General features: G+C 35.8%; 1 protein-coding gene across 1 annotated transcript; it reads right to left on the bottom strand.

Moving 5' to 3' along the window:
* Positions 1-11,032: 11,032 nt before the first annotated feature.
* On the bottom strand, positions 11,033-11,968 carry LOC101432026 (olfactory receptor 6C2-like). The gene has a single exon (XM_012528643.2). It carries the CDS (start codon positions 11,966-11,968, stop codon positions 11,033-11,035), a length of 936 nt encoding a protein of 311 aa, XP_012384097.2.
* Positions 11,969-12,186: the final 218 nt, after the last annotated feature.

Below are 12,186 nucleotides of genomic sequence, written 5' to 3'. Positions count from 1 at the left end.
TTGCCTTGAGGGGTGAGTGTTATCTGTTCACCACTTCCAGGCACCTAGGTGAGAAACTCACAGTTTTGCCTTGGGTTTTTTGTTTCTTTGTCCAGTTCCCTCCACATCAATGCCCTGAAGCGCCTGCTCTGTGGGGTCACAAAACACCTCACTCAGACAGGATCTTGCCCCTTCTCAGCCATCTTTTGCAAGAGAGCTGGTAAGTGCCCACTACTGACACCATCATTCTGGATCCCCCAGTATTTTCCAAATACCCTTTGTTTCTTCCTTCACTTTATTATGTTGATTCATGATATTTGTTTGGACATCCTTGATTAATTGTTCCACATTTTATTTCTCTTCCTGGTTTTTAGTTTGTTCGTTAAAATAGACCATGTCTTCCTATTTCTTAATATGCCTTGTAATTCTTTGCTGGTGTCTCAGAATCCATTTATCTGTATGGGATTATTCATTTTCCTTCTACTCTAGGGTTTTTATTTCATTTTGTTTTATGTTAAGCATCAACTTTGGCATTTGGTTCTACTAATTCTGTTTATTTTCATGTCTTCATGTTTCCCCCCACCCAGAAATATTAAGACCATAGAAAAGGAAAAAAAAATGAAGAAAAGAAAAAGAATAATAAAAACATACAGAAAGGGAACCATAAAAAAATACAACAGGAAAAGCTAAGTGATAAGAGTAAAAAATCATTTAAAAAATACAAAGGAATGAGAATAAAAAGGTGAAATTAAGAAAAACAGATAGAGGAAAATAAAATAAAAGATTGGAAAGATTAGAAGAGATGAAAGAAAATGAACAAAGAAGGAAAGGTGGAATGAAAGTAAAGCAACAGAAGAGTGAAAAAAGGAAAAAAAACAGAAATTAAGAAAATAAGCAGGAAAAAAAAGGGAAAGAAGGAAAAGGATCAAAGGAAGAAAAAAAAACAGACTGCCCTTTCAGGCCACTAGCAATTGTCTCAGGCTGCCAGTGCTCAACAATCAATCATACTGTAGGCCACCTTCCACACATATGATACCCAGGTGTAGAGAAAAAAAAGAATAAAAAACAATACATACACACACACACACACATAAAATAACAAACTAAAAAAACTTTTTAAAAAATCTCAGTTTGTAAGTTTGCTAGCCTGACAACCTATGGAATCACTCTCTGGACTCCTCTTCAGAATTGGTTTGGCACATAAAGCTCCTGGGCTGCCTCTCCCTGCCACTCCATCCCTCAGGGTGTTAGGTCCCTCCCCTCCCCACCCCTCCCCCTTCCCCTTCCCCTCCCCCCTCCCCACACCTCCCCCTTCCCATTCCCCTCCCCCCTCCCCTCCCTTCCTCTCCCCTCCCTTCCCTTCCCTTTCCTTCTTTTCTTTTCTTTTATCTTTTTTTAATGTAAGACAGTCTTCAGCCAGTGATTAACAGTGTACTTCCATGATGGCTCTGATATTATAGAGCACGTATTGAGTAATAAAATATGTCCTTACTGATTGATTACTCTTTATATTAAATTTAAATATTTTAAAATTTGTATTTCTTATGATTTGATGTGACACGAGCCAAAATGTCCATTGTATGCTTTTCTTTTTTTTTCTTGGTAGGGCCCATTGCTACTTAATGTCCCTCAAGTTATACTCCTTCCTACGACCTCCTACTCATGATTGCATAAAAATTATCATGTCAATAAATACAAACTATGTAAGAGTAATGCACCAAATAAAAACAGCTGACATTTCATTATAGTCATATTATCATTCACATCTCAGTTTTATACAATCAGGAAAAATCCCTTTAGCAAACACAACTTTCACTTACTCTTTCCAAAGAGGAAATAACCCAAACAAAAGAACTGAGCATATTTACACTTCTGGCAGTTAATCATAGCCTCTCCCTAATAGTTATCTAACTAGAATAATCCTCACATTTATAACTTTGAAAATGAATGTTATGTTAAAAATATATATGAACAGTTCTGGTCATTTCTGTTTGAATCCATGTGAAAAGTTACCATTACTATCATCAATCAATTGCATAAAATGGTTTAAAAGGAACAGCTACTGTGAAAAATTTGAGTTTCTGACCTCTATTTGATCAGAGAGAGTTTTGCAGTTTCAAGCTTGGTATTTATTTGTCAAATCTGAAATTAAATGAATAAACAAAAGTGTCTTTGGTGACTCAGGTTCAAAAATAACTCATGGATCATTTGTCTAATTAACTTTGGGGGAAAAATAATACCCAACACACAAAAAAACAATGTGGACTTGGGCTTTAGAGACAGGTAAAACCATTGAAAGTATTCAGTAGAAATAGGTAGGAAAACAATAAACATTTAATTTTAAAAATCATAGTTCACTTCCTTTGGATTAATTTCTAACTTGTAAGGTAAATAAATGGTCATTCATCTCCATTTCCTCCTTTATCAATTTTCTTAAAAAATGAAAAAATTATGTGTAGCTATGACATCATCATATGAGCAAGCGCAGAAGTACACTATTCAAATAAGTAAGGAAAATAGCTTTAAAAAGCGATAACAATGCTATTATTTTCAAGCATATGCTTCCATACTGTCTTCCTGCAAATATACTCATATATATGTTATGTAATATTTATAAATACATTAACATTAAACTAAAAACCAACTTGAATAATGAGATATAAAGCATATCAGATACTATTTTAAGTTAGATACCTGTGAATCTATTTTATCTCAATAATTATTGATATACCTCACATTAATTCTATTTAACTTTGATCTATTTTACTAAGGAATCATGAATGCTAAAAAATCATTGCAATTATATCCTCTTTCCAATGTTTCGTCATTTTAAAATATAGTTCTATGGATACAAGAATATTCTAAAACAACTCGTTTTGGTTTATTTTCCATTTTTTACAATTATCATTTTTTTTCAAGAAGAATCTGTATACAAACTTTTTTTTTTTTTGCATATTGTCAGACAAAATGCTAGATGTAAGTACTGTTTGTGGCATTTGCAGTCCCCCATTAGTGAATCTCAGCACAGAACTTTAGGAATTTTGGAGCAAGGCCCTCAGTCTTCTCTAGATAACTACTCCCCTCTTGAGAAAGGGCTTTGGCTTGTACTGGATTTAAGCAGAGACTCAACACTTGATTCTGGGCCCCAAATTACCATGAGAACTGAGCTTCCCATCATGAACTGGGTGTTGTCTGAATCAACAAGCTATAGCCCTGAGTGTGAACAGCAGCACTCCATCATCAAATATATGGGATATATACAAGAATGGGTTCAATTAGACACTGAAGGCAGAAGTAATTTACATGGAGACCTGATCCAATGCTTATGGCCCTCATTGCTGCCACATTACCTGCCCTCTCCCAGCCCACAACTATGGCTTTTTGGGTAGTTCACTTACCATTTGACTAGAAAAGAGACTATTGGGCATGCTTTATTGGGGCTTGTATGGAATGTGCAGGCACCACCTGAAATCTTTACAACCCCTTTTTGAACGTCTATACAGTACAGTGGTGAAGGGAAATCTTCCCTGGTGGCAGTACCTCAGTCAGGGCACCTGGTTTTCATTTTTCTTTAAGGAAAAATGACCAGGAAAATCACTGAATAGTGATACATGGTTACTAACTGCTTGGCTAGATGCTCAGGGAGTTGAAAGAAACATGATTGGACAGTGGGTAACAAGGAGGTCTGGGAGACAGACATGTAGATAGACCTGAACTTTCTGAATGGGCAGAAAAATAAATAGCTATCTCTGCCATGTAATGCTCAACAGAGGATGACCTCAGAGCATGACTAGAATGACCCTTTCTGTGGAGACCAGCCAGCATCTTTCTACATCCATACCTGTCATTGTCCAAAGGGCTCAAATACAAATTATTCTAGGTGGTAGGGATTTAGTTTTGCATGGGTTCAGCAACATGGCCATCCCTCCTCCAAGGAAAACTTGGAACCAGTGATTGCTTCGTGCCCCATAACCCAGCAGCAAAGACTAAAACTCAAACCTCCATATAGCACTATGTCCCGAGGTGATTACTCTGATAACTGATGGCAGGTTGAATACACTGGATTTCGCTCATGATGAATTGGACAGTATTTTGTTCTTACTAGAATAGACATTTACTTCAGATATGAATTTGCGTACCTCACACAGATTCTTCCAAAACCACCATCCATGGACTGCAAAGTGTCTTATTTACCATCATGGCTATTTCTGATCAAGGTATTCACTTTATACAAATGAAGTGCAGCAAAGGGTCCACCTGCATGGGATTCTCTGGTTTTACTATATACTCCATCATTCTGTAGCATCTGGATTGGAATGGTCTTTTGAAGTCTCACTTATGGTGCCAGTAAGGTGAAAAATACCTTATAGGGCTTGTGCAATAATTTCAGGAAAGCTGCATATGTTCTAAGTCCATGTCCACCATTTGGTACTGTTACTACTGTGTGCATAATTAATAGTTACAGGAATTGAGACTATTGAGAACTATTAATTCAGTTATGCAGTAACAAAATGTTTGTATCTGCCCCCCAGTCTTCTTCTGTGCTTTTCTAGGTGACCTAAGGGAAGAATGCTTCCAAAAGTCAGCTCAAAAATATGACCATTGAACTGGGATTTATGAATGTTACCCACTCTTTGAGTTCTTTATGCCTTTGAATCAATGGGCAAAGAGAGTCACTCTATTGGCTGGAGTGATTGTTCCTGATTGCCTTTGGAAACTTGATATGTTACCAAACAAAGAACATAGAAAGAACATGTCTGAACTACAAGAGATCCCAGCACATGTCTCTTGGAATCACTATGGCCTATGACTAAACTGAAGGAAATCTAAATAAACCCAATCCAGGTAGTTGGCTAATGGCCAAGACCTTTCACAAATGAAGGTTTGGTTTACTCCACCAGTAAAAAGTGAGGACAAAGAGAATATGGAGTGGGTAGTGGAAAATGTAGATGTAAATCAAGTTATAAGCACTTGATGAAAGAGGACTACAACTGTAATGAGGTTTCTTTCATATTTTGTTGTAAATATTTTAGTGTGTGCATATATACATATTTATTTATATATATGAATATACACATGCCCACACATTTCCAAAATCTGTTTTTTTTCCTAGCCCATCTCTTTTCATACTGCATAAATTTTATTAACTTTACATCCTCTTCTGTGGAAAGGTTTAGTGTGCTTTAAGTTGTATTCAGGTTAATTAGATCAGATTGGTAGAATTTTGTTTTAGTCATTACTTGGAGATTAGTGATGGTATAATGAGATATGATCAGGTGAACAATTGATCAGTAGTCCGTGATGGCTAATTTAGGTGTCAACTTGCCTGAATTATGGCATCCATTTATTGGTAAACAGAGGCCTAGTTGTTACTGTAGATGTATTTTATAGATGGAATTAGCACCTGCAACCAGTTGGTCTTAAATAAGAACAGTATACTTCATAATGCAAGTGTACCTCACCTGTCATTTGGAGGTCTTCATCCCAAGAATTGAGGGTTCCTATGTCAGAAGGAATGTTTCCTCAAGTTTATATCCTGTATTTTTTTCAGCCTAAGGAATTCAGTCTCAAGAAATCATCACCTTTCTCAGTGGAATTTTCAGTCTCTTTCCTGCCACATGAATTTGGAATTGACGTTCCCCACAATCACATGAACCAAAACCTTATTATAATCCCTATCTCTATCTGACTCTATCTATCTTATCCATCTATCTATCTATCTATCTATCTATCTATCTATCTATCTGTCTGTCTGTCTGTCTGTCTGTCTATCTATCTATCTATCTATCTATCTACCTACCTACCATCTCTCCATCTTCTATCATCTATTTAGCTATCCATTTTTCAACTATATATCTATTCTCTCTTTCTATCTCTCTGTGTCACTCACTCATTTTCTCTGAATGTATGTACATCCCTGGAAAGCTTAGCTGGTTATATGTTGGTTGGACTTTGTATCTAACAGGTTGTTGTAGATTGAGTTATGAACCCTTTCAGAAGACATATTCATAATCTTAATCTGACTTCCTGTCCATGAGTGTGAACTCATTTGTAAGTAAGACACCTTGAAGATCCATTATCACTTAATGTGCAGGCTCTTTTTGAAATAGGTTCCTATAGGATCATATTTAAAGTATGGCTAAACTTGAATCAGAAGGCACATAAAATACCCCTATGTACAACTGAACAGAGTCTAAGAGACAGATAAGGTAGATACAACCCCAGGTATTGGTTCTTTTGAGGGATAAAGAGACCCACGGGTTCTATGGTCATGGCAGAAGGGGTTCACTGCCATGACAGATAGCCCTTCTTTGGAGCTGGTGTTTCTGCGTGATGGAATTGGACTCAGAGGAGATCTCTTTTCACAAGACTTGCATGCTACTTTATTGGAATTGTAGTCGGTGCTGGGTTTAAGATATATGTAGGGGATTTGAATCTCTGGACTGATAATATGACACCCAGGCCCAGAGCCTCAACAGACTTCAGCTCCTACACTTTGATTTATTGGACTTACTCCACTCAGCTAACATGGAGTTGAAGAAGGTCAACCACCACAACATGGAGCCTAGAGTGTCTACAACTGGAAGCGGGAGGAGTGCATCCAGTACCCATATGGAATCTAAGCCCTCACTTGACATAGATGTGCAATGGACACAACCAATCCAATGTCCACAGAGAAAATGTGGAATGGGTGTGGGAACGGTAGCCATGGTGGCTGCTGGGTTTGGGGAACGGGAGGAAGAGATGAGATGTGGAGGAGTTTTCGGGACGTGGAGTTGTCCTGGATAGTGCTTCACGGACAATTACGGGACATTATAGATCCCCCCAGGCCCACTGGATGGAACGTGAGAGAGTCTGGGCTATGATGTGGACCATTGACTATGGGGTGCAGTGATGCTCAGAGATGAACTTACCAGGTGCACTGGATGTGTCATGATGATGGGAGAGAGTGTTGCTGTGGGGGGAGTGGGGGGCGGGGGCAGTGGGGTTGAATGGGACCTCATATTTTTCATAATGTAATTAAAAAATAAATAAATAAATAAAAGATTAAAATAAAAAAGAAGGCACATAAAAGTATTCCTGGAGGTCTTATACAAATAAGAAATTAGAGATTATACAGGAAGGAGCAAGAGCCAGAAGTCAAAGTAATATAGAAGACCAAATGCAAGGTGGTGATCTAGGACATTGTATGCAACTAGAGGCAGAGATGCAAGCCATTGAATCCAAAGGATCATGACAAATCAGCACCAGAATGCTACAATGTTTGTGGAGGAAGTGAGACCCTGTCAGCGCCTTGATTTGAAACTACTGGAGTCTAAAACCATGAACTAATAAATTCTTGTTGTTTTAGCCAACCCATTGCATGGTATTTGTCATAGCAATCTAGATCATAAAAAAGATCAATGGACTAAAAAGGAAATCAGAAGCAAAACTAGAAAATATCTTGAGACAAATATAAAGAAAAATACAAAATAGCAAATCTTATTGGATGCAATGAAGGCAATGCTGAGAGGGCAATTTATAACTCTGTATTTGACAAAATATAGCAACCTTTCATGGTGAAAAAAAGAAATCCTCTTAGAACAAGAGGTATGGTAGAAAACTTCCTCAACAAGTTGAAGGTCATATATGAAAAGTTCACAGATAACACCCTAATTAACGGTGAAAGACTGAAAACTTTCTAAGATCAGGGATAAAAATAGGATGCCTATTGTTACCACTATTACTCAACATTGTACTGGAAGTTATTGCCAGAGAAATTAGACAAGAAAGCATAACAACAGTTATCCAAATGTGAAAGGAATATGTAAAAATTTCCTTGTTTGCAGATGATATAATCCTATATATACAAAATCCTGAAAGATCCATAACAACATTATTAGAGCTAATAAAGACATATTCAGCAAAGTGGTAGGGTAAAAATCAACACCCCCAAATCAGTAGTGTTTCTACATAGAAGCAATGTACAATCAGAAGAAGTCAAGAAAAAATTCCATTCACAATAGCAACCAAAAGAATGGAACACAGAATAAATCTAACCAAGGATGTAAAGGATGTATACAAAGAAAACTATATAACATTGCTAAAAGAAATCATAGGTGACCTAAATGGAAGGACATTCCAAATTCATGGATTGCAACACTAAACATCATTAAGAAGTCAATCCATTCCAAAGCCATTTATAGATTCAATTCATTCCCAATAAAAATTCCAACTACTTTCTTTGCAGAAGTCGAAAAGCAAATCATAAAATTTACCTGGAAGAATAAGGGGTCCCGAATAGGCAAGTCATCTTGAAATAAAAGAATGAACTTGGATGGGTCACAATTACCAATATTAAAACTTAACACAAAGCCACAGTAATCAAAACAGAATGGTACTGGCACAAGAACAGACATATTCATCTATGGAATAGAACTGAGAGCTCAGAAATCAGCTCTCCCATTTTGGCCAACTGATTTTTGACAAGGTGGCAAAGACCCCAGAATTGGTGAAAAAAATCTCTTGGAAAAATGTTTCTGAGAAAACTGAGTCTCCATTTTCACACAAAGTATGACCTTTACCTTACACTGTATACTTCAATCACATCAAAATGTATCAAAAACCTTAATATGAGAGCTAGAGCTATCTAACTCCTATAAGAAAATATAGGGACGGATCTTCAAACCCTTCTGTTAGACAATGTTTTCATATACTTTACACTCAAAGCACAAGTAAAAAAAGAAAACATAGATAAGTGGGACCTCATCAAAATTATAAGGTTTTGAACCTCAATGGATCTTATCATGAAAGTAAAACAACCTACAGAACAGAGGAAAATACTTGGAAAACACATATCTGATAAAGGTTTAATATATAGAATATGTAAAGAAATACCTCAACTTAACAAAAAGCCAAATAACCCAATTACCAAATAGGCAAAGACTTGAACAGATATCTTTCTAAAGAAAATATACAAATAGCCAGAAAGCACCAGAGGGTAGTCAAAATCATTCGATCTCTGAGAAATCCAATCAAAACCACAATGAGATACCAATTCACACCCACTAGAATGGCCACCTTTAAAAAAATTAAAATAAATGTGGCAGAGGATGTGGAGAAATAGGAACACTCTTTCATGGCTGGTAGCAATGGTAAACAGTGCAGCTGCTATGGCAAACTATGGTGGTTCCTCAGAAAGTTCATTATAGAACAACTGTATGTATCTCCATCCCAATACTTGGCACATACCCCCGAAGTACTGAAAGCGACACAGAAATCAAACCATTGTTCACAGTGACACTAATCATAATTGCCCAAAATGGAAGCAATCCAAGTGTCCAACAACTGATGAATGGATAAATAAAATATGTGTAGCCAAACAATAGAATATTACTCATCCTTTAAAAGAAATGAAGTCCTTATACGTGCAACAACATGGATGATTCTTGAAGAGATTATGGTGGGTGAAATAAACCAGAAGCAAAACAAAAAATATTGTACAATTTAACTTATTTGAAATAATTATAATACACAAGCACGTAGAGTCTGAATTTAGAATATCGGTTACCAGGGGACAGGGTAGACACAGGGTAGTAATGGGAAATTAAGACTTAAAATGTACAAAGTTTCCATTTGAAATGATGGAAGTATTTTGAGAATGTATGGGAATGGATGGCAGTACAACAGTGTGACTGCAATAGCAGTGAAATATATATCTGAGTATGATTAAAAGGAAATGTTAAATTGTGAATATGGTAACAGAATTAAACTTTTAAAAAATCCATGTAACTACAATACAAAAACAATGACCTTACATTAAACCATAGATATTAATGAATAGTATAATAATAATAATAATATGTCATCAATAGTAACAAATATTTCACACCAATGCAAATAATTGGTGGTGTCATGGTGTAAGACAATCCTGTATTTTATGCAGGATTGCTCTGTATACCCACAACTTCTCTAATAAAAATAAATAAATAAATAAATAAATGAAATGTTTCCATTTCATTGCTTTCAGGTCTGTAATTAGATAATTGGATATAAATTTCAAATATATTAATTTTTAAGGATTTAGATTTGTGTAGATTTATAAATCTTTATTTTGAATTATTTTGATCCTCATGAGAGAACTTGGACTATACAGCTGTATTTGTGTAATAGCTTGGCACTAGGTCTCAAACAGTTCTAATTCATTGTAAATAACTTTCAGAAAAATGTACTCTAAGGAATGTGTATGATATTCTAATGAAAATTTAATTAGGTTTGCAATGATTGGGAATTTCTAATATTTGTGTGTGTGTAATTCCTAGTGCTGTCACTGTATTGAACCTGAGACCTTGCACCTAAATCCCAGGGATCCAAAATGCAAGACCTGCTCCCATCAGCCAGGTATGATCTGCTGAGATCCACAAGTCATTATATAGTTCTTTGCTCTATTTTAGTTTGCATTTTTATTTCTGAACACTTATTCACAGTTTTGTAATGCTTTTAACTATAGATTCGAAAGAATCTTTATTAAATTTTATCCAGCAGTTATTATTTGTAATAGTATTATTTTGAGGTTACCTGAACTCTCCATTTTTTCAATGTTATAAATGCTATTATACTCTCTCTAAACTGTTGTTTATATTTTTATATTATGCTATTATTCATCCTTTATATAAAATTACTTATATTAAATGTATTTTGATATCATTATTAGGTATAGTTCTGTAGAGCTACAGAAATTTTACCATACTATGTACTAAATTAGAGAAAGACATTCTATTATATCTTATAATATAATATTATGAAGCGATATCTATCTAAAATGAGTTTTGAAAAAAATTTTACATGTTCTCTTAATGACATGAAAAATACTATGGGGTTTTAGTTTGAAAAATGACTATACAGAAATGACTTGAGTATGTTCAATACAAACTATTTTCAAGACATGTTGAGAAAATTAATGGATCTGAATTCTAGAATATTTATTGCACAAGAAAGTTAATAAATATCAAGAAGGATATTTCCCGGGCCATTTATATTTACTTTTCAAATGTTTCTTTATATGTAATTTCTTTTACTTGAGGGAGAGCAAGACTATTCTTTTCATTGAGTCCTTGAAGGCTTTCTTAACTTGGTTGTTCCTCAGGGTATAAATAAAGGGGTTCAACGTGGGTGAAATAGAAGAAATGAGCAGTGAAACCACTTTATTAGTGGTCATTTCCTCCTTTGCTGCAGGATTCATATAGATGGAAATACACGTGCCATAGGTGATGGAAACCACAATCATGTGGGAAGAACAGGTCGAAAAGGCCTTCTGCCTTTGCTGGACTGAGGGGAGTCTAAAAATTGTCCTGATGATGTAAGCATATGACAGAACTACACAAGTCAGAGTCATATTCAGGGTCAGCACAGCACAGATCATAACTGTCTGTTCTATGGACCATGTATCTGAGCATGCGATTTTCACTAGTGGAAATGCATCACAGCCAAAGTGGTCAATGATGTTAGAGTCGCAAAATTCCAATTTTAAACCCAGGCTAAGTGGTGGGATTAACACACACAAACCAGCAATCCAACAACAGATGACAAAAATCCTGCAGACTCCGTTGTTCATGATGGTTATGTAATGCAGAGGTTTGCAGATGGCCACATAGCGGTCATAGGACATTGCAGCAAGTAGATAAAATTCTGTTACTGCAAAGAGGTCAATAAAAAACACTTGGGCCATACAAGCATTGTAGGTAATGACCTTGTCACCGGTAGCAATACTATACAAATATCTAGGAATACAAGCAGATGTGAAGGAGACCTCTAAGAGGGAGAAATTTTGTAAGAAAAAGTACATAGGTGTTTTCAGATGGGAATCCACAAAGGTGAGTGTGATGATGGTCAGGTTTCCATTTACACTCAACACGTAGGTGAGAAGTAGAAATATAAAAATCAGAACCTGCAGGTGAGGGTCATCTGTCAGTCCCAGCAGGATGAATGTTGTTACTGTATCGTTTCTCATCACTGACTTCCAATTTCTTGCCAATCTGTATAACATATTCAGAGACATTTTCTTATAGATTATTATAACTACTCTAGAATCAATGTATTCAGTGTTTTATTCCCTACTACATTTTAAAAAATGTATGTTTAACTTCCATTCCTGCTTAATTTTCCTTTTCCCCTGAATAGATTGCTGAGGACATATATTTTCCCAGATAGCAATGATATCCTTTGACT

The sequence above is a fragment of the Dasypus novemcinctus genome, chromosome 12 (genome assembly GCF_030445035.2).
Source record: "Dasypus novemcinctus isolate mDasNov1 chromosome 12, mDasNov1.1.hap2, whole genome shotgun sequence".
NCBI lineage: Eukaryota > Metazoa > Chordata > Mammalia > Cingulata > Dasypodidae > Dasypus > Dasypus novemcinctus.
The sequence above is the reverse complement of the archived record's forward strand: the minus strand, read 5'-3'. Positions and strand labels throughout refer to the sequence as shown.

Excerpts from the sequence above, each read along its gene's own strand:
- LOC101432026 (XM_012528643.2), bottom strand. The coding sequence starts at position 11,968 with ATGAGAAACGATACAGTAACAACATTCATCCTGCTGGGACTGACAGAT.